At 36.1% G+C, this 24304-nt stretch overlaps 1 protein-coding gene across 4 annotated transcripts in view; it reads right to left on the bottom strand.

Annotated features, from left to right (window-relative positions):
* LOC106662815 (forkhead box protein N3-like) overlaps window positions 1-23402 on the bottom strand; it is a 108322-nt gene extending 84920 nt beyond the window's left edge. For 3 of the 4 annotated variants that reach the window (XM_014387181.2, XM_024230352.1, XM_014387183.2), the window contains exon 1: window positions 23140-23402. In XM_014387181.2, coding sequence (XP_014242667.1) covers window positions 23140-23155 — 16 coding nt within the window. In that variant the 5' untranslated portion in view covers window positions 23156-23402. The remainder of the gene's footprint in view (window positions 1-23139) is intronic. The other variant, XM_014387182.2, reaches the window with a different exon arrangement.
* Window positions 23403-24304: the final 902 nt, after the last annotated feature.

Here is a 24304-nt window from a genome sequence, read left to right as displayed (position 1 = left end):
CGAACATAAACCTTGTTGAGTTTGTCAGATCCTCATATAGAAAAAATTATTGTTTACAAATTGAAAATGTGATTAATCTTCTATATTTTTCCATTTTTCTACTTTAAAAAAATTAAACTATCGACCAATTTTGTCAGAAGCAAATTTATACTAACAGCCAAATATTTCAAAAAGACGTTGGGAAAANTAATACCAAAATCCTGCATTATTTTCCGGACAACCCAATATATAAAAGGAATTTTAAACGACAAACCAAATTTTACAAAAAAGACGAAGGAAAAAACCTTAACGAGTATGGCTGATCCTCAGATAGACATAATTATAGCTTAGAAATTTGGAAATGTGATTAAACCTCTACACTTTTTTTCCACTTTTCTACTTAAAATAATTAAACTATCGACCAATTTTGTCAGAAGGAAATTTATACTAACAGCCAAATATTACAAAAAGACGAAGGAAAAAACCTTAGCGAGTATGGCTGATCCTCAGATAGACATAATTGTAGCTTAGAAATTTGGAAATGTGATTAAACCTATACACTTTTTTTCCACTTTTCTACCTAAAATAATTAAACTATCGACCAATTTTTTCATAATCAAATTTATACCACTAGCCAAACATTACAAAAAGACGCTGGGAAAAAGAAATCTTGTTAAGTTTGTCAGGCCCACAGATAGAAATGCTATTTTAAATTTTTTTAAATGTTATAAATACTCTATAGAGAATTTAATAAAATGTCCTCAGATGCAAGAGAAGTCTCAAAATGGATTTTGACGACGAGACAAACGATTTATACAAAAGTCAGGGATAGTTTTACGTCTATCTAAGAGAGAAGGTTCTACTTACTGAGCAGAATGAACTAACGACGAGAAATGAAAATCCCCATGTGGGAAAAATTAAGTAGGCCCATGAGTAAATTATAGTAGGTAACAATGTATAAGTCGTGATAAAAAGAGGACCAAGTTTTACTGGAGTGTGCACGTAGACAAGTTTTCTTAAAGCTAGTATAAAACATGTATATCTTCGGTTGACTGAAAACCCTAAAAACAAACAGCTATAAATTGGGGTTTCATCTATGCAAAACAGCCCGAGGAGTTTGAGCTTTGATGGTCACCTACAGGATTTTCTTAAGGAGAAACAACGTGTTGCTCATCGTTTCAAAAGTTCAACAACTGGATTTGGAAAATTGTTTTCTTCCCAAAGACCTAAAACAAAGAGCAGAACGTTCAAGAAAATTTGGCGCAATTGCTGCGGAAACGATTTGAATCGGCGCACGATTACTGTTCAGGCGTACTTCCACAATGAGTGAAAAACCAGAATTACCTAGTTTCTCTAAACTTTATTCATCTAATCTCAATAAATTTTGAAGAAAAAATTATGATTTATAGCAATCAGTGGTGTAACAATCATCGTCTCGCTGTATTTATTCAGCTCTTTCGGGCATTAAAGCAAACAATTGATAGTGAAGATACCTCGCCTTGACATATTTTACCTGACGGATTGCTTTTTTTCAGAATTCACAAATGAAAACAAAAACTCTTTGTGTAGATTATACAGTCAGTGGTGTCAATGCTTTAAATTAATAACTGTACGTTTTGAAGCCAAGAAATATTTGAACTGCAACGAAGAGGTTAACTTCACGCTCTGAAAATGTTTAAGTATACTTTATGCTACACGCTCGAACCTTCTTTGATATGTTGTCAGGTTGTTTAATCAGCGGGACTGCGAGAATCGAAGATAAATGAAAAGTAGAAAACAAGTGTGTTAAATAATGACTTGCAAAGTGACTTGCCTAAATGAGAGGACGACCTTCGATACGTCGGCTGTTATGGCATTTATAACTTTATTGTAAGGAATACTTTTATGACGTGTGCCAGTTTTCTGTCGACTTCCGCGATGTCGTAATTTCCCGCGATAATTTTTGGAAGAAATTGACGTCCTCGAACTTTGAGAACGGGACGTTCTCCGTACACGTGGAATTTTATCCCATGGACAAGTTCCTCAGGGGGACGATAAAGTGAATTTAACTTCTGAACTTTCATATTAACTTTTTTTTCTAAAAATATTATAGAAATGGAAATGGGTGTCGCCATCACTCATCCCTATGTCCTGATTGATAAACCTGTGCTCCAAGTCCATCAGATTTTGACTCAATACACATTAAATGTCACCTAAATGACTGTGTAATCGTTTGGATTTAAGGAAAAACTATACGGACTGACTATATCTAATTAATCCAATTTAAAAACGAATTTTATTATGAAAAGACAAACAATAAAGTTTTAAAAGTAAAATTGTTTATAAGACCACAATAACAACTTTGTAACAAAACATATTACCATAATTGTTTTACCATGTCAACATGAGAACAAATTATCGTTATGATTATTATACAACCTTGAAATAAATTATAGCTGTTTTCAGCTTTATAAACGAGGTATTCTATCGCTATAGTGCAATTTCTTCCCATGGTGCATTTGTTATTTATGTTATTAACTATAAAAACTAATTATAAAAATGATCAGAACGAACTAGAAAAAATCCTCAATTTTATAGAGTAAATAGAATGGAACATAATAATAAACATACATTTATTCAGACATCGTGCGATGCTGTCTGGTGTGATGTAGTTTCAGAAAAACATTTTCTTTATCGTGCCAACGTTTCGATCTTTATTGAGATCATCTTCAGGGCTCAAAGTGTTTGTCTTGTGTGTAATTGTGCCATTCTTGCGTGTCGTGTTGAGAGCGTTGAATTTGTGTGAGTAGAAATACTTTGATTGAATATAAAAAATATATTTTGCATTATATAAATTCACTTTTCCACATCCTAAATGTATTTGTTAAATGTAAACAATGTTTGTAAATCCCAGGCCCTGAAGATGATCTCAATAAAGATCGAAACGTTGGCACGATAAAGAAAATGTTTTTCTGAAACCTACATCACACCAGACCGCATCTCACGATTTCTAAATAAATATCGATTAACGGTCACTAATCACCTCACAATAAACATACAGCTCAATAAACAACTAATCACTTCGAAAGAATTTTTTTTAATTACCACTTGTATAAATATTACTAAACAAGTTAAAAAATCGAACTTAAGCTAAAAATACTATGCATTTGTTATTTATGGTATCAACTATAAAAACTAATTATAAAAATGATCAAAACGAACTAGAAGAAATCCTCAATTTTATAGAGCAAATAGAATGGAACATAACAATAAACATACAGTTCAATAACAGCTCAATAAACAACTAATCACTTCGAAAGAATATTTTTTAAAATTACCACTTTTATAAATATTACTAAACAAGTTCAAAAATCGAACTTAAGCTAAAAATACTATGCATTTGTTATTTATGCTATCAACTATAAAAACTAATTATAAAAATGATCAGAACGAACTAGAAGAAATCCTCAATTTTATAGAGTAAATAGAATGGAACATAACAATAAACATACAGCTCAATAACAGCTCAATAAACAACTAATCACTTCGAAAGAATTTTTTTTAATTACCACTTTTTTAAATATTACTAAAGAAGTTCAAAAATCGAACTTAAGCTAAAAATACTATGCAATTTGTATTTAAGTTAGCCAGTACAATGTATTTAAACAGTGTAAGTCGTGTGGAAGGGGAAAGCTTTTCGAGACTTCACTAACCCACTTATCGACAAAATTGCGTTTTAATATGTTCCTTTTTAAAGAATGAAACTCAATTATCTTTAGGGTTCGAATATTACTTGGTAGGAGAATTTAATGGGGCAAACTGAGACGGGTTTTTAAAAGTCGACGCGAACCGAGTGGCGTCTAAAACGTATCTTTAGATAACACTATCTCTGTTTATTTTTTAATTAATATCATTGCTGCCCGAGCTGATTTCAAGCAGGATATTTCATCTCCAAGAATAATAGTCATCATATACGATTTCACATTATTTTTAAAAATATTTGATTACCGTGCTAATTAAAAAACTGTCCTACTTATTTTTTTTACAGTGTAATGATTCCCTAAACAGTTAATATTAAAACTCAAGATTGTTAAAGTAGTATTAATCGATCTAGGAGATGATCTGTTGACAATAGATCAAATTGGGTATCATCTTTTATCGTATTATCCTCTCTGATAATCTGTAGTCAGACGCGTTTAACATTCAACGATAAAATAGAAGATTACCACAGCGTTTAATATCTTCTTCCAATAAAACTGCTCGTTTAAAACTCTAATAAAAAGAAATTACATACTCATGTAACACTTCCCCTTAGAAAATGTTTAATTAAAAATTAAGTGTGTTAAAATAATCTTTGGCAAAATTACGTCTTCTATAAAAAAAAAACCATGGAAACCAAACCATTGGACTTTAATACTTTTCTATTATTTGTGTCTGTTCATCTGTTAGTCAAAGCGATTTCGCCATCTTGTAGAGTCGATTTGAAAGCCAACACTAAGCACAAGGATACGCACAGACCAACCACTGAAGATGTCATACTAGCGAAATGCGTCTGGCGAAAGAACAACATAACTACAAATAAAATTCAATCTCGAATATTCCTTCCCAAAGTCAAGGAGTCTCTAAACATTACGCAGTACCTGATGACTTTTGTAAAATTACTTTTTACCGTCGAACCACTGGAGGCAATGCATCTTACCAATCAAAACAGAGGATAAGCAGGCCAAACCATCCATAACATCCCGACAAATGAATTTAAATCGAGAAGTTTCCGAATATTACGGAGCACCCTTATATTTATTCATTTATAAATCGGTAAAGCTCAAAAATGGGTTTGTAACGAAAAAAGACAAAAACACGGAGAACACGCACAGGCCAACCACCGAAGATGGCATAATGCTTTAAGTCAGGAAATTTCGGAAAATTACGCAATACTTGCATGTACGTAGTTTATTCTTTCAAAAATCGGCTCATCTTCGATGGTGGGTTAGTAACGAAAAGGACAAACGCACGGAGAACACACATAGACCAACCCACAGAAGATGGCATAATGCTCTGTCAACCAATTTCGGAATATTACGCAATACACGCATGTATTTTGTTTATTCTTTCATAAATCGACTCATCTGCAGTGGTGGGTTTCGAAGGAACCACACGAACTCGGAAAACAGACTGGCCAATTGAAGACACCGATATGCGCCTAACATACCAAACCCGAGAAGATAATCAAGCTAAAAATGATCAAAACTATTAATTTAATAGTATGAGTCAATAGCATTGGTCCTCCCTAAAATTAGGAAGTTTCTGATTATTAAGGTCTTTAGTTGATATAAAGCTATCGTGACCTCGATCCGCTCGGACACTAACTTCTCATCTCAACCTCCTCACCTTTTGAAAAATGGCAAAAAAAAGAGGGAAAATTCAAAAGGTGGGGTTGAGATGGGAAGTTAGTGTCCGAGCGGATCGAAGTCACGATAGCTCAAGTGGTAGAGCAGCGGCGTATCTAGCCGAAAATCGTGGGTTCGAATCCCGCTCGTGACACTGACTTTTTTATCTCAACTAAACACCTTAATTAATTGAAAGATATTAATTGGTCAAGCGGAACACGAAAAATAGTGAATTTATTAAGTAGTACGGTAATTTCTTTTGTTTATTCATTAATAAATTGTTCAATCATCAGGAGTGGGTTAGATAAAAAAAGGACACGCTCTGGGAAAACGCATACATCCATTCACTTGAGATAGCATTACGTTTGGAACCGACCAAACTGCAAATAAAATTCAATCTCGAAAAATTCTTCATAAAGACCCATAAACTGAGGATAAACCAAGTTAATCGATAAACCATCATTTAATCTATGATCGGAATAGATTAAACTACCGATAGAGATAGATGCCAATATGTCCATACTAGGCTAGAAAAGTTTCTGAACGATCCAACTGAAGATGGCATAATGCCGCTTTGCGTCTAACTGACCAAAACAAATAGGATAAGCAAGCCAATATTTTTCTGTATATTACGCAGTACTCTTTATTTAATACTTCGTAAATCGACTGATCTTTAGGCATTGGAACAAAAAAGGACACACGCCCGGGGAAGCACAGGCCAACCAAAGAACCATAATCTCGATATGCGTCTACATAGATAAAGCAGCGAGGATAAGCAGACCTCCAACGAATCTCTTTTCTGTTATTCATTCATCTTCAGCAGTGCATTTGGGAATAAAAAAAGAACATTACTAAGATGCACATGCACATGGCACAAGCATGCTATACGTGCCAAAGCAGAGATGCTAGGCAGCTTAAAACGACTCTAACTACATGTAAAATTCAATCTCTGATGTTCTTCTTAAAGTTGAGTAACTTCTAAATATTTAGCAGTATTTTAATGTCTTTTGTTTATTCATTCATAAATTGGCTCATATTCGGCGGTGGGTTTGGTAAGAAAAAAGAAAGTCACGAGAAAAACACACAGCAGGTTTATATGTGTTGTTAAGCATGTTTATATCATGATGCGTATAGGTGCCTGACAGCTCAAAACAACGACCCACCCAGGGAGTTGTAGCCCACTCAATGTGGAACTACAGCGACGACAGGTGGTATAATGTGGTTATGCCTGAAAAGGGGCACCTCGTGTCCTCATCCACGTCTCTTTCTCTATCCAGGTTCCTTCACTCTTTCCTGTGACCCCTCCCAACCCTTGGTCACAAGGGGGGGGGGTGTCCGGGTACAAAATAACGGTGCAGCCCTGAGAGCGTGGCAACCTCTCTAAAGCATAAGCTGTAATCGTGTCGGCCTCGGGTCAGCATGGGCGGCGGGTGCCTTATCAGAGACACACCAGGGTTAGGGTACCACATCCTGTCTGCATAGGGGGAGGGTGCATAACAATCTGTACTACGGGGTAACAGAAATGTTCCAAAATCCAGCCCCTGTTACACTGGGAATGGATCCATAGTGGTACGTGGTGACGCCCCTGGCTGGAACATAGAGAAGAGGCTGTCTTCTACATGTGACCTTCGCACGAAACTTGCGTATGACCACCGTTATATACCCGGCCTCACGGGATATGGCGGTCGGACGGCAGCGTATAAGCTTGAGGACGCTATGATTATGCTAAAAAGTCCCTCGAATGCGTGAGTAGTGGCGGATGGGAACGGTTAGTGAATCGGTTGCTCCTACTCGAGTATGCTTTGCACGTAGGTGTGGGCTGAGCTCGATTGGAGGCTTTTACCGTAGGCGGTACTCCTCTAGGGGGTGGTTAACAATTCCACTTTAAACAAAACCGCGGCAGGAGCTCTGGGAGATAGAGTGGCCTTCTCTATCTAGGGAGTGCTTGGGAGACCAGGCTGATGTATTTCGGCTTAGGTAGCCCTATGCGCGCGGCATAAGTCTGATGCTTAATGCAGACCCGACCACTCGGAATGGGCAAGCGGGGAGGGAGGTTGTCTTGGCCCTTCGGGGCTGAGCTGCCTCTACACCAATGCTGCGGCAGTAACACCATTCTGTCGTATGTGGAGGTGCGTCAGCTCTCATCTTGATAATCAAAACGTCCGATAAGGCCGAATAGGCTAGGTGCGGACGTTAAAGATCCTCATTTTCCTTTTAGGACGATCGAGTTTACGGGAAAGCCCAAAACAACGATGCTGGGTAGCTTCGGACGATTGGAAACCAAGCACCCTAACTACATATAAAATTCAATCTTTGATAGGTTTTCTTAAAGTTGTGTAGCTTTTAAATATTTAGCACTAGTACACTATTGTTTTTATCATAATAGGTGCCTGACAGTCCAAATCAACGATACTAGGTAGAACAGAGTTTTGGATTATTACGCAGTACTCTCACGTCTTTATTTTAATCCATTCATAAATCGACGTCCTGATTCCCACATGGTTTGTACGCCTTTCTCCACACCAGTTAACTCGATAGGAGTCGGTTTTTTAAAAAGGGAGTCCGACGAAAACACGAGAAAGTGCGTTCCCAGCGAAGGAGCAGGATATAAAAGGAAATTTCCCCTTAAATGGCCACAATTGGAACGGATTGTCTGCAGATTGTTTCGACATTCTTAATTCTTCAGATCTTCCAGAGCGTGCTTGGTCACTGTGAAATCGTAGATTGGCCGGTACGACAAACTACGAGGGGCGGGGGAAATTTCCAGTTTTGAACAATTTTAGTTCAAGGACGGATTTGCTTTTCCCTTTGTAAATCCCAGCTTTTAGTTTTCCTTTTATGAATGCCCGTCTTCTGATAATTTTTCCAAAACAAACTATTTTTTACCGAATGACGCTTGATTTTACACCTATTTTTGATAACCAGAAGATATTATTTTCTTCGGCACTTTCACACCCTCGTTGAAATACCGCCTAATCAATTGACCTTTATGTCGGAATTCCAGACAAAGAGTAATAAATACAAAACTAATAAAAGCATTAGAACAACATTTTAATCTTGAACACGTGTGTTTTTCCTGGTACAACTGATTGAGTGGACGTATGTGACTTTTACAACCTTGACACAATTCGTCCTAGGTTTGCACGAGGATAAGATAGAAGGGGGACACAAAGGATAAAAGAACTAATAGAGGGGATTGTCCAACGAAAAATAGACACGCATTGCGTAAATTCTGAAGTATACCAAAGATCATTCGACGAATATGTTTGTAATTTAACCTGTTTTTAACTTCTTTTTTTTTAATTATAACTATATTGAAAAATATATCAAATACGACCTTATCAGGTTGTAACGATTAGGAAATTTGAACCCAATATTGTAAAAACAACCGAAGGTCTTGGGTTCGAATCCCGCTCGTGCCACTAACTTTTTCATTTGAACCAAAACCTTACATAAAAAGATTAATTAATTGAAAGAAATAATTTGGTCAATAGACCACTAAATATATTGGTTGTAAAAATATTTTGATTTTTTTTAATCCATTGGATCTTTTTTTTTTAGACGGCACGGTTGGAGGTACGAACCAGATGTTGTACACAGGTTGGATTTTTTGTTACTGATTGAGTGTTGGTCGACCCAGGATACAATGTCCCATTTCGTGTTGGCTGATGTCAATACATAACAAAAAATCAATCCTAATCATTTTTGAGTATAATGTGGCACAAAAGCTCGTAAGAATTAAAACCTCTGTTATTTTGTGTAAAAGAGGTTAACCCTTTTAAAACTCAAGATTGTATGTTAAAAGAATATAAATAAACAAATAATAATAAGTAATTATTCAGAAATCGTGAGATGCGGTCTGGTGTGATGTAGGTTTCAGAAAAACATTTTCTTTATCGCGCCACCGTTTCGATCTTTATTGGGATCATCTTCACTCTCAACACGACAGGCAAGAATGGCACAATTACACAGAACACAAACACTTTGAAACCTGAAGATGATCTCAATTAAGATCGAAACGTTGACATGATAAAGAAAATGTTTTTCTGAAACCTACATCACACCAGACCGCATCTCACGATTTCTGAATAATTATCGATTAACGGTCACTAATCACCACACAATAATAATAAGTTAGATTGATTCTGAGGCTTTTTAAATTAACGATTTCTCAATGAATTTCAGTAATTTTCATGCCTCATCAAGTATACAAACAGGTTTTCAAAAACACCGATAAAACTAATTTATAGTAATTTCTTTCAAATAAAAGATTGAAAAGGCTAGAAACTGGATAAAATAATATAAAATATGAATTCACTATTTTTTTAACTTTTATGCTAGAAAGTAAGGAAAATCAAGACAGATAAGCCAGTATTTAAATAAACTGGTCAAAAATGAATAGGGATATTACCAATTTTGTAGTATTTACTTTCACGAGCATTTTTATTTTATTTTTGTTATAAATTGAATTAAATTTATTAGAAATTATTGTGTTTTTTACTGAAGACAAATTTAATTAAGGGATTTTGAAAAATATTGGGTTGTCCGGAAAATAATGCAGGATTTTAAGTTTTCATTAAAAAAAATCTATATAAAATATTCTGTTTACGTTTACAGGATTACTCATTTGTNCGATCTTTATTGAGATCATCTTCAGGGCTCAAAGTGTTTGTTTTCTGTGAAATTGTGCCATTCTTGCGTGTCGTGTTGAGAGTCAACACGTGACTCAAAACAAACACTTTGAGCCCTGAAGATGATCTCAATAAAGATCGAAACGTTGGCACGATAAAGAAAATATTTTTCTGACCTACATCACACCAGACCGCATCTCACGATTTCTGGATAACCGTGTATAATGTCCTCTGTTGGCTAAAACCCCTGTGCACCTGTTAGACATACTGCTAATAAGGTTGCCACTAATTCACTCCATAGATATTGCAACGCTGCAATAAGTTGTTGCAGGTTAACTGGCTGCGGATGGTGATCGAAAAGCCTTCTCTGCAACGCATCCCACATATGCTCAATGGTATTGAGGTCTGGAGACGATGGGGGAGGGGCAGATGGGCAGGTTTTCTAAACATTGATGAACAACTCTGACTCTATGAGGTCTGGCATTGTCATCCAGAAATCGAAAATCCCTTCCCGTGAAATTCCTGATTAGAGGGATGAATTCCTCGATAATTTCTTAGACATAACGGACTGCGGTGAGGTTGCCCTCAACAATATGGAGTCCAGTTCGTCCTCTAGTGTAAATCCCAGCCCAGACAGACACAGTTCTCCAAACTCCACTGAAAGGAGCACCAACTGGAGCATTGCACGCATCCCGTATTCTTGGTAGACTCTTCATCTATCATTATACAGACAGAAACGCGACTCATCAGTAAACGTAACAGCATTCCAATTAGTGTTCTCTTCCAGGCGTTCGCTGCATCATATTCTCCCGAGATGCAGATGGCGGGATGTTGGTGCAGGTATGCTCAAAGGAGTATACGATGTGAGGCCAACTTCCCAACGATTCGCAGTTGTTTGTGTTGGTAAAGGCGTTGCCAAAACATCTTGTATATCACTTACAGGATATAAGGATCTGGCAGGCACTATGGAAAGAGTTCACTATGAAAGTATTTCTGCCCTCCCGTAGCGTCGTATTGCCTGAGATCCATTACCAGGTCTCCTATTGGCACTTCCAGTCTCTCAGAATTGGGCTAAAGCTCGGGAACCACGCCCTGAGAAACACCAACTGCTTCTGCGATATCCACTTGCCGGTGACCTCAATGACTCATCATCACAATAATATTGTGAACTTCTCGTTAAAGATTATGTCTTTCCAGGTTAAAGAGAATACAACTGGATTAAAATGGAGAAAAGAAGAGAAAAGAGGTGTTTGTTTATAAAATGGGTAATCTTCATGTTTACTATTCTTTAGTAAATCCGTTAATAAAAATGAGGATTAACATTTGTTTGTTTTTGGTTTGTATTTTTTATTTTGTTTTATCCAACTAACAAGAATATATCGGTTAATTTTATTAAAATTACAAATATCTCTATTAATTTTTGAGCAGTTTATAATACAATTTAAATTCCCACTTTAAAATTTTTGTGTTTTGAAAAAGTTAATAGAAAGATGAGAAAGCGTCAAATTTATTTAATTTTGTCAAAATGAACTTGAAACAGTAATCGTGCAATAAATGGAAGGATTAAGACAGTTTTGGGCTGTAATCAAGGCTTATCGTACGGAATGCAATATTCGACAAACTTTCTCCTTTTCCTTTGGCATCCCAAGACAGAAATATATCACGATACGCATAGTTTTACCAAGAGACGTCGTATCGGACGCGTTTCTTCCGGCCTGATTGCTTTAATAAATTCTCCAGACCGTCCTGAAGACACTCCCAAGCCTCTGGGTTTTCGGTATTTACTCCCCCGAACTTCAATTATTCCCTTAGACGAGATCTAAGGAACGAGGATTTAAAAAGGTTTCGAGGTCAATAAATGGGATTTAAAAGCTCTTTTATCAAGGTCAACCTTCTATGCCGTTCAGGATTCTTTTTTGATCCTGCGTCCTTCCATATAAGTGTTTACGTCTTGGATATTTTATTGATACCACCTTATCCGTTGTGCTTCCTGTTAAAGCCACGAATATTTTGCCTCGACGCTTTAATAATTTTAATTTAAAAAAAATCCTAGATAACAAAAAACCAAAAAGATCAGTTGCTTTTGTCCAATTTAAACATTATTCAAGGGCACCCCCTACTTATTCCTTTAATGAATTACTCATCCCTCAACCAACACCGGATTATTCACATGGCCGTAATATGTGGAAATTATGATCTCGCACTGACAATACGTTTAAAGGGGATTTCGCTGTACTCCACAAATCTCGTGAGATGAAGTAAATATTCATTAACGGTTTTCATATAAACGTCATGTTGCAATTGCCTTCATTAATAATCAAGAGGAGCGGTTTAATGTTTTCATATAAAGCAGGACCACATCAAAATAAATAATAGTACTAATTTTTATAATAATCAATGTCAAACAAGTGTAGTTTACGGAAATGATGGTGATGACCTAGGAAGCAGAGGTTTGATATTCTCCGAGCACTGCAGTTTTTAGACTTATTTTAGTATTCCTAGTTGCTTAGTTCAGTTCAATTGACTCGATCCTTCTCATAAGAAGTAGTAGGTCATTGCTGCAATTGTTTTCCTCGGTTCTTCTTGGTAACCTAGGTTAGGTCTCCCCTGCGAAGAAGTGTCTTCCTCCACATTGCTTAGCCTACAAAGACGGTCATCCTTAAATGCACTCATGGTGTGTAGGCGTTTTCACAGATGGCAGTGACGTCTTATCACTCTGCATTTCAACCTGTTTACTTATGTGTGTGTCAGTTTTACTATTATTGATTTTATTTTCTATATATTTATATTATCTAAAATTTTCTTTCTAAGAAGAGGAAAACAGCCCGGAACCCTAAACCTGAACCTATGTTCAATTATGCACTAAATAAATAAATAACGGTAATAAAACTCTAACAATAACAACAATGTTTAGGACTTAGTAATTAGAATAAATAGGGACTTGTTCATAAGCGTATTTGAGGCAAAGTCTTTGATTGTTTTGATATCACAGACCAGTTTTTGGAGATTAGGCGGCCATTCTGCTGAAGTGAACGTTCTCTTTCTGCATTGAATTTGGTACAGCTGAAGAGTTTATGTTCGGCGTCTTCTTCTGTGCTGCAAACGGAGCATAAAGGGCTTTCTCTTTTCTTATATTTATGAAGATAGCTTGCGAAGTTTCTATGTCCTGATAGCATTTGGGTGGTCCAGTAGTCGGGGTGTAGTCATTTTGCTTTTTGTCTCCTTTCAACGATGGGGAAAAATTTGGATGTCAGCCGACCTTTATTGCTGTTTGTCCATCTTTCTTGCCATGATGCCCTTGTCATTTTTCCCAAGTACTCTTTTGCCTCCTTTCCAGTTGTGCTTCGGAACCAGTCTATTTCTCCTTGGCTTGCTCCTATACCTATTGACTCATTTTTCTTTTTTTGGTCGATGACCACCCTTTCTTTAAGGACAAGGTCTATTGGTGGTGCGTTGGCTATTACTTGAAGGGCGTGCGTTGAAATCGTCCTGTATCCTTTTGTGGTTCTTATAAGAGCTATTCGTTGGCTTTGCTCTATTATAGCTTTGCTTTTGCTCGGTAGTCGTTTGGCCTATCCGGCTGCACCATAACTTGCTATTGGGAGGAAGACACTTTTATACATTGTGGAGAGCGCTTTTGTGCTAAATCCATATTCCACTTTCGCTATGATTCGATGATTGAGACTATCAAAAAATTGACGCTTTGCCGTTCAAGAGATAGTATCAATTTTTTTCACCAGTCAGAATCTCAGACGTTTGCTGTTGAATTTAAACTGCTTGTGAACTCTGACGTTCAAAAGTATAAATACATCCACTTTAAAGTTAGATTCGATAGTATCGCAACCTAAACTTCTTCTTATTCCATTATACCGAAACACTGATGTTTTCTTGTTGTTGTTCGTGAAATGAACTCATTGAACTATAGCTTTTGATGTAAGGCAGACACAACGATGTTTTTTGTCGACCTGTTGACGTTCGATATCATTGCTGTTTATGCTCGATGGAACTATAGGCTATAGGAGCATAATATTTTGCTGCTGCTTTTTTTCAACTGCTTTTTCCAGCTTCTCCTTTATATTAGTTTCCGATGGGGGTAGGTTTAATGATGTTTCTGCGAACGTTGGTGTGATGTTAGTACCTCTCGGATGCATAAATTTGACCTTTGCTCGCTGCCTAATTTTTGTATAGCCACCAGATTAATAAACCATAGCTAATTGTTTCGTTCTCCAAGATTTAACTATGGTTCTATTGTGATCATCGGAGATATTTTACTTTTGGTCATGATGTGTTGTAGGTGGGGGTTTCTTATCAAAAAGAACTCCTAACATTTTTAAACCGTTTACTTTTATAATGTTTTAAATGTGTATTTAACCAAAGCTTAAATTACTGAACACGACCATATGCCATGTAGTGCGTACGTTTGTGTATTTTTACCGATGGAGTATAACAAAAGTTAATTTTTTTTTTGTAAGGTTTTAGACGAAATGAAAAAGTCGGTGCCACGAGCGGGATTCGAACCCAAAACCTTCGGCTAAATAAATGGCTCTACCACTTGAGCTATCATGACTTCCAACATTCCGGACACCAACTCCCCATCTCAATCTACAACCTTTTTATCAATATCCTGTTATCCGTATGACAATGTTAGTCGAACTTTGATTAAAACCATTTCACTATTTTACATCATAATTTCAAAACTGGTCCTTGAAATTATTGGTTTAAAAGGACCTTTTATTCCGATTCAGGACACAATTTCGCCGAAGGAATATTTAAGTCCTCAGGATGTTTTGCACTATAAAAAAAACCTTTCATAAACGATTTTAAGAATGTTAATTTGTACGGGGAGGAACCGTTGTTTACTGGTGTGCTTTTTAACACCCAACGGGAATGCGCTCCCGTTTCGGACGTAAACGCAATGAGAAAGATATGCTCGGATTTGTCCTTGCGGTCCACGTGTTAACACCTTACCCATTCAAGGTACTCTGCCAACAGCATTGGCATTTATCGGTAAATGGTCGGGTTTTGAAATCAGCAGGTGCTCTTACAATCGTTCAACTACGATTCGTTTGTAGACTTTTTTCCAAATTTTAACAAGATTTCCTTTTTCCAAAAGCGTTATGAACTATTGCATGGCAACTATTGCCTGTGTTGTATTTCAAAACAATATAATACTGTATTTAAAAGTGAAAATAAAAATCTTTCTAACGATGGAATTTGTCATTAAACTTGTCTTTTATTTTAATTGTTCTTAATGTACTGGACTATAATAGCAGCAACTGAAAAGGACAACAAGGAAGTTCTAAAAATAAATTTTTTACGAGGGTTTGCAACAGCAGAGGTCATATAAACCCTCACGGTGCCGGTGTTTTTGAAAAACAAAAGCCCATTTGTAAGTATGTCGGGTTCGAATGCAGGGCCGCTGGATTCGAACCCGGGACCTTTACGTTACAGTGATGAGCGCACATGTCAACGCCTCAACCGTTGCGGCCACCAATGCCCCCCCCCCCAATACTATTACATATCTCTATATTTCTTATTTTAATTAACTTATTATTATCAATGGATTTTCTCCACTTTAGTAGTAAATAAAAACCATCTTGACAGTTTTTATATTTATAAAATTTAAAAAAAAGATCGAAAGATAAATTATACGACAGTTAAAACCATAATTAAAACAGTTCTCAAACCAAATCAGGAAAATTGAGGCTACGTAATTTAGGTTCAGCCACTTTCGCCAACTTAGTACTTAAAATGAAATTCCCTTCCTTTCTTAATCTCCCTCCCTCCTTTTTCTCTTGATCCATTTAAGGATGATTGAATCAAAATAATCCGCGAATTTCTGAAGCCCAGTTTTAAATTTCGTTTCTTTTATTTACAAAAAATTAGAATAAATTTATTGAACTATAAATTAATTACAACATTAACTGTAAAAGAAGAGCAAGAATCATCATAAATTCTGTTAAATAAAGAAATTAAAACGATTTTTTAAGTTTAAAACAGAATAAAACAGTAAAGGAAGTAGTCCAATGAATATTAAAATTACCTATTAATCATTTTATGTTTAGTGGTCTGATTGGCCAAATTACTTATTTCAATTAATTATTCCTGTTATGTAAGGTCTTGTAGGTGTTTATGTACGGCCGAAGGTCTGGGTTCGAAGCCCGCTCGTAACACTAACTTTTTCATCTCAACCAAGACTTTACATAGAATAATCAATTCAATTAATTTATCATTACACCACCCTGTACCTTTTGGGTTTATTTGGCATACGGTTTGCCAATATTCGTAAAGCATTTACTCAAGGGATTTGTTTTTCAAACAAAGCACAATTTGAAAAAAAAAAGTTTAGGTAAAGAATTTATAATTAGCCCTAAAGAGGAATTTTAAAATGCATAGTTACACCAAAGTACTCATTAGTGTAATTAATTCTTCCTAATGGAACACTGTCGGATATGGAACCATTCAAGATTGCTGTTCAGTGGTGATTTTAGAAAGGTGCCTACGGATGCCGTGGGATTTTTCTCAAAACGTCATTATGTAATTCTCATAAAAGTCGAAGATAAGCTCGCTTTCAGTCGAAGAAGATAAGGTTACTGCAATAATCGCAATTTAACAAGATGGCCTTCATTTTCCAATGGTGGCCGGTCAATTATGGATACAATCTACTATTACAGTGATTTTCATTGATTTTTTTAGACATATAAATTTTTTTTAATGGTACAAGTGTTGAAATGTGGCAAAAATTATTTCTATGAGGAAAAAGGTCTTTCACCGCTCAGACCAAGCAATGTAATGCATAGAAAAAATGTTCTTTCGAAAAATGTGCTCATCTGCGTTTTATTATGCTTGAAATTTATATCCAACATTTTAAAATCTATTAGTAAACATTTGTAAATGGTAAAGGTTCAAAGTGAAACTGATAAGATCATCTTATCTACTTATTTTCGTTGAGTTTGCCAGTCAGATGATTTTCATCGTTCCACCATATCCATTGATTTGTCTGTGCGTTACTTATATCATGTCCTTTTTATTGATTCCAATGATGAAGCTCCAACTTAATTTTTTTCCATCGTGAAATTTCCTCTTGGGGTTTGTTGGGTGATGAACCGATCATTTCGGTCTTTCAAACGCAATTTCAACTTCCCAACAACTTCATTGGTGCGTTTTTGTAATTTCTGTTAATTTGAGTAAAAAAAAGAACAGCAAACAGTTAAAACTACACGGGAAATAGCAAGACACCAAAACGCATCTGTCAGACGAAAATAATCAGCATTAATCAATGTATTCGTCCTTATTACTTTTAATATTAAATTTTTGTAATTTATTTATTTTTGATTTGTCTGTGATTATACAAGTTAGATGTGCAAATAATCATTGCCTGGCCCACTTCTCATATAAAATTTTTCCGTCAAATTTTCCGTTTCCAAAAACCTAAAAAACTAGTCTCTTTTACCCACGAATTAACCCTTTTCAATTTCAAATCAACCATTAATTTATAACGGCCAGAACTTTTGTGTTTTTCTGAATATAAACTAAAATGGCGGTACAACTGTACTACTGTCTGTGGGTACTATAGACAGACAGACAGGCAGTCCGAAAAGAATGAAGAGAAAGTGAGAGAGAGAGAGAGAGAGGGGGGGGAGAGAAATAAATGAAAAAGAAATAAAAGAGGGAAAGAGAGAAAAGTTCAATGGCACGAGCGGGATTCGAACCCACGATCTTCGGCTAGATACGCCGCTGCTCTACCACCTGAGCTATCGGAACCTCGATCCACTCGGACATATGTGCTCCAGAATGTTACTACCTTGATAGATACTGCAGTGAGAAACGTGTGCTCCATAATGTTACTATCTTGATAGATACTGCAGTAAGAAACGTGTGCTCCATAATGTTACTATCTTGATAGATACTGCAGTGAGAAACTTGTGCTCCATAATGTTACTATCTTGATAGATACTGCAGTGAGAAACGTGTGCTCCATAATGTTACTATCTTGATAGATACTGCAGTGAGAAACATGTGCTCCATAATGTTACTATCTTGATAGATACTGCAGTGAGAAACGTGTGCTCCAGAATGTTACTATCCTGATAGATACTGCAGTGAGAAACATGTGCTCCAGAATGTTACTATCTTGATAGATACTGCAGTGAGAAACATGTGCTCCATAATGTTACTATCTTGATAGATACTGCAGTGAGAAACGTGTGCTCCATAATGTTACTATCTTGATAGAACGTGTGCTCCAGAATGTTACTATCTTGATAGATACTGCAGTGAGAAACAAGTGCTCCATAATGTTACTATCTTGATAGATACTGCAGTGAGAAACGTGTGCTCCATAATGTTACTATCTTGATAGATACTGCAGTGAGAAACGTGTGCTCCAGAATGTTACTATCTTGATAGATACTGCAGTGAGAAACAAGTGCTCCATAATGTTACTATCTTGATAGATACTGCAGTGAGAAACGTGTGCTCCAGAATGTTACTATCTTGATAGATACTGCAGTGAGAAACATGTGCTCCATAATGTTACTATCTTGATAGATACTACTGCAGTAAGAATAGATACTGCAGTGAGAAACATGTGCTCCATAATGTTACTATCTTGATAGATACTGCAGTAAGAAACGTGTGCTCCATAATGTTACTATCTTGATAGATACTGCATCTTGATAGATACTGCAGTGAGAAACATGTGCTCCATAATGTTACTATCTTGATAGACACTGCAGTGAGAAACATGTGCTCCATAATGTTACTATCTTGATAGATACTGCAGTGAGAAACATGTGCTCCAGAATGTTACTATCCTGATAGATACTGCAGTGAGAAACATGTGCTCCAGAATGTTACTATCTTGATAGATACTGCAGTGAGAAACAAGTGCTCCATAATGTTACTATCTTGATAGATACTGCAGTGAGAAACGTGTGCTCCATAATGTTACTACCTTGATAGATACTGCAGTGAGAAACATGTGCTCCATAATGTTACTATCTTGATAGATACTGCAGTGAGAAACATGTGCTCCATAATGTTACTATCTTGATAGATACTGCAGTGAGAAACATGTGCTTCATAATGTTACTATCTTGATAGATACTGCAGTAAGAAACGTGTGCTCCATAATGTTACTATCTTCATAGATACTGCAGTGAGAAACATGTGCTCCATAATGTTACTATCTTGCTTGATAGATACTGCAGTAAGAAACATGTGCTCCATAATGTTACTATCTTGATAGATACTGCAGCAGTGAGAAACGTGTGCTCCATAATGTTACTATCTTGATAGATACTGCAGTGAGAAACATGTGCTCCATAATGTTACTATCTTGATAGATACTGCAGTGAGAAACGTGTGCTCCAGAATGTTACTATCTTGATAGATACTGCAGTGGGAAACATGTGCTCCATAATGTTACTATCTTGATAGATACTGCAGTGAGAAACGTGTGCTCCAGAATGTTACTATCTTGATAGATACTGCAGTGAGAAACATGTGCTCCAGAATGTTACTATCTTGATAGATACTGCAGTGAGAAACATGGGCTCCATAATGTTACTATCTTGATAGATACTGCAGTGAGAAACGTGTGCTCCATAATGTTACTATCTTGATAGATACTGCAGTGAGAAACGTGTGCTCCAGAATGTTACTATCTTGATAGATACTGCAGTGAGAAACATGTGCTCCAGAATGTTACTATCTTGATAGATACTGCAGTGAGAAACATGTGCTCCATAATGTTACTATTTTGATAGATAGAAACTGCAAATATTCTAACCTACTACCTATCCAACAACAAGGGAAAGATTAGAAGACAATCAACAAGAGAAAAGATTGTACACCATGGGTTCATCACACTCGGCCAATGTACTTCAGCGCCCCAAAACCGCAATCTCTTCCAACGATATTTATAATCAAGCGACCCACTTAACCATATTGACATGGCAAAGTTTTCACTTCAAACTACGGTTCACGTTCAAAAATCCTGGATAGAATTGGATGGCTTTTTATCTCGTGACGAGGTTAAATTTTCATTTTTTCTTTCTGGTTCCACCTTTCACATATTTAACCAGATTAGATACAAGGGTGTTCAAATATGAATCCTGACAGAATGGGAAAAACGCTGAGATTTCTATTCTTCTTCTCGTGTGTTCTAGCGTAATAAATGAAAACTGCTGATAAATGCAAATAGAAAAGTGTGACCTACTTTTGAAACTAGAGGCCGTTTAAGGACGAAGGCGTGGTGGCGGATGTTATTTCAACTTTTGTTATCCCATCGATAACTCGATTATACATATAGGGCGAAAATGGAATTTTACACAAATTTATTGGGGAGGGCGGAGCGTCTCCGTCCATTCGTACCTACCACGTGGCCAAAAGCAATGCACTGAAGTTTAAAATTTATATGGTTTTATTTATAAGTTTTATATTATAATATGGTTAATAATTTAAAAAGATTAGACCTACTATATAATAAAAGTAAAAACCCCTAAGTTTTAAAGTTATGTTTTTAAATATTAAATCAACGTATATCCTTATTTTCTTTTAAGTTCGTTTAAAAGGCGAAAAAAGAAAAAGAAATATCTTTTTGAATACAAAATACCCAAATATCAAAACGCTATCTCACTATGAAGCATGTGGAATTTTGAAGAGTTCGTTGAACTGCTATAATTATTTTCAGACGGTCCACCACGCTCAGTGGACGAGTTTGTTTTCTAATGAAATTATTATGTACAATACATCCTTGACATTTATGTTTAATTTATTCAATTGTCATATTGATGAGGAAATCATTGTCCAATTTTGTGGGAAAAAATTGCTTTGTATTGTTCACATGAGAGTAAAAATCTTATAATTAAAAATATAATATTGAAGTTTCTCTTGAAAATGTGAATTTTCAAATATATCGAACAAAACTATGCTAATACATTTAGGACAGAATAAAACAAATTTCCCCCCAAAAAAATCTACACGGATCGAATTACAACGTTTTTCACTTTACATCCAGTAAATCGTTCATATATTTCACCTCTACCTTTTTCTCTTTACCTCTCTCACTCTTTCTACTCTTTCCTCATTCAATCCTTCCATTCTTCCACAGGATTCCTTTCCTAGTGCTCCCACCGAATCCTCCCTCTTGACCCACCTTCTCTCGCTCGCGCATTGACCAATCGTTCCTTCCTCTATGTCTCTCTCCCTTCTTTATCCTCCATTTCGTTTTTTTTATTCCTACACAACACTCGCTCCTCCACTCCATCTTTTTGTCTTCATCTCTGTTCCTTATTGACGATTTGCTCACTTTTTGTTCTTATTTCTCTCTCTTTCAGAAACACAATCTCATATTCTCCCCCTCAGGCTCAATCACACTATCTGCTTTCCTCTCAAACTATCTCTCCCTCATAAAAGCTCTCTCTCTCTCTCTCTCTCTCTCTCTCTCTCTCTCTCTCTCTTAATTTTGTCTCTTTGTATGTTTGTTTCTCAATTTTTCCTTCTTTCTCTCTCTCTCACCCTCTCTCTTTCATTCACCATTTTTCTCTCTCTCTCACCCTCTCTCTTTCATTCACCATTTTTCTCTCTCTCTTTCCCTTTTATCTATTTATATCAATTCTGTTATATTTCATTTTTTAATTTTTTTCTCTCCCTTTTTCTCACTTATTTATTTATCTCCGTCTATTTATCTTTCTACATATCTAGTCACTTATTTCTGAAACTCCATCCATTCTATTATATTTGTCAATTCTATTCCATCTGTTTTATTGACTTTGTCTCTCTCTCCCTTATTTTTTTCTCTTTGTATGTCTGTTTCTCAATCTTTCCCTTTCCCTCGTTCTCTCCCTCAATCTCTCTCTCTCCCCTCATTCTCTCCCTCTCTCTCACTCCCTCTCCTTCTCCCTCATTCTCTCCCTCTCCCTCTCTTTCTTTCCTTATCCCTCTCTCTTTCTTTTCTTATCCCTCACTCTTTCATTTACTTTCTTTTCTTCTCTGTCCATCTCATTCACTCACTGTTTTTTGGGATAATGTTTACGAACAAAACCAAAGTGAAATGTGAAATGAATGTAAAATACATGCCAATTCAAAAATTTCATAATAAGAGATGGTGTTTAGAACGAAAAAGTACAAACTCTCCAGACGTACATAGAAAAATGTATACATGTAAAAATACAATAATTGTTTGTAGTGCATGTACACATTTAGGAAGAAAGTGTTACAAACACTTTTTTTATAGTGTTAATTTTTCCATAATAGACGCGAATACTTTTTACTGGTTGATGAGGAAAAAAGCAAGTCTCGACTCACGACACAATTTTTGCACGCTTTCACATTTCGTCCGTCGCATTCGATTTGCAAATTTCGATAAAAGAGAACTCCAAAAGCCTGTTGTTCAAAGATAAATATTTTTACTGAGATTCTTGTCCCTTGGTCTTTGGTCCAAGTCCTTGGTAATCTTTACAATATTATCGTTTGAATTGTGCACACGTTACCGTGAACAATGGGCCAAATTTTAGGATTGTACGTCTCGTTAAGGACGCGCCTCATCCATTTAAATTATATGGGGCAACCTGTTTTACAAAATCTATACGACTGTCAAAACGTTTTTTTTTTTTTTTTTCAATGGGTTCTTTTAAAGGATAAATCAAATGTGTAAATAAGGGGTTTTCATTTTTGTTAAATCCCACGCAGAATTGAAAATCTGACGACTTTTTACATTGCAATATGATTTATGGCGAAAAGGTGATTTTTATTTGAAATTTTGACGAATGTTTAATAAAGAGTTCTATAATTCATAATGGAAAAATCCAAAGGCGTGTGTGGTATCTCAGTCGTGTTGGCAGGAGAGGAAAGGGTATCGTGTTTTGGCATTTAAACAAATCGCATCTATTAAATTGCATATTTTTTTAGAACAAAGTTGAATTTTTCTTTTGAAACTCAAAATGAAGTGTTTTATGTGATGTTAAATCGTTTAATATTGGCTTTGCACAATTTTCACGAATGTAAAATGTTTATATTATTGGGGCCGACAATATTTGCTGATGGCAGTGGGTGAAGGACGCAATGACTCGTTCATTTAGGAACATACAATGCGTATAATATGAAATAAAAGAAATATCAAAAATAAAATAGCAGCAATTGGAAAAAGTTTCACATACCTTTGAACAACCTCATTTATTTAAGTCGTTTCTCAATCCTTGCACTTTCGAATTTCTCCTTCGCGAAAAAAATAAATAAATAAAAACAAATCCCACGTTCCACTCAGGCTGTACGAACAGGTAACTGTCACGGTTGCCGGTCCACGACGAGCTGACACTTTCTGTATAGCTGTGCAAAAAATAAACAAATAGTTCAGTTTCTGCCGTTCCTAGGCTGTAGGCCGAGTCCTGTGTTGCTGTGGGAGACGGACAACTGATGAATCGGGATGGGTGTTCTGCATGGACGTGTCAGCGGGAGCGGCATCTCGTGGTCCTCGCCGTAGGACTCTTTCTTTAAATACCAACGCGAGATGCCGGCACGATACGGATTTCAATCCACGGTTTTCAATTTAAAACAAAAAAAATACTTTATCATTACACGCTAATTTTATCTATTCACCATTAAAAACTGTATACTGAATAAATGACACCCTACGCCCTATTACTAACTCTACATTACGGCCGTACCAAACAATTTTGAATATTCATATAGAAAAAATTAACTCTTTTTAATTGTTACAACTGTTCGTGAAAATTGTAATCATAAATAGAATCGTTGATGGTTCCATGTCGATAAAAATGTTGAAAAATCCTTTTTGTCGATACAATATAAGACCTGTTGTAAGCACATGTTCGTTGGATAGAAATTAAAGTTTAAAGGGTTTCTGTCATAGATTAAGAAAATTTCTGAATAAAGAGATGAGAGAGTGAGAGGGTGACGGAGAAAGGGAGAGAGAAAGAATGAAAAAGAATGAGAAAAAATGTGGTGGAGAATTAGAGAGTGAGGGCGATAGAAACAACGGAGAGGACAGGGACCGAGAGAGGACAAAAAAGGAGCGGAGTAACAGAAAGTGAGAGGGGAAAAAGAGAGAGCGAGAGAGAAAGAATGAGAGACACCTAAGATAGAGAATTGGAGATTGGGAGCCATAGAAATAAAGAGGGGCCGAGAGAGGGTAAAAAGGGAGCAGAGTAATGGACAGAGAGAGAGAACGAAAGAAAGAGAGTGGATGAGAATGAGAACGGAAAGGGGATGAGGATGAGAATGAGAGAGAGAGAGAAAGGATGAAAGAAAATGGAGATGTAGAATGAGAAATTGAAACCCATAAAAACAGAGAGACAGAATGAC

This window comes from Cimex lectularius, unplaced genomic scaffold (genome assembly GCF_000648675.2).
Source record: "Cimex lectularius strain Harlan isolate CLEC.00 unplaced genomic scaffold, Clec_2.1 scaffold73, whole genome shotgun sequence".
Lineage (NCBI taxonomy): Eukaryota > Metazoa > Arthropoda > Insecta > Hemiptera > Cimicidae > Cimex > Cimex lectularius.
The sequence above is the reverse complement of the archived record's forward strand: the minus strand, read 5'-3'. Positions and strand labels throughout refer to the sequence as shown.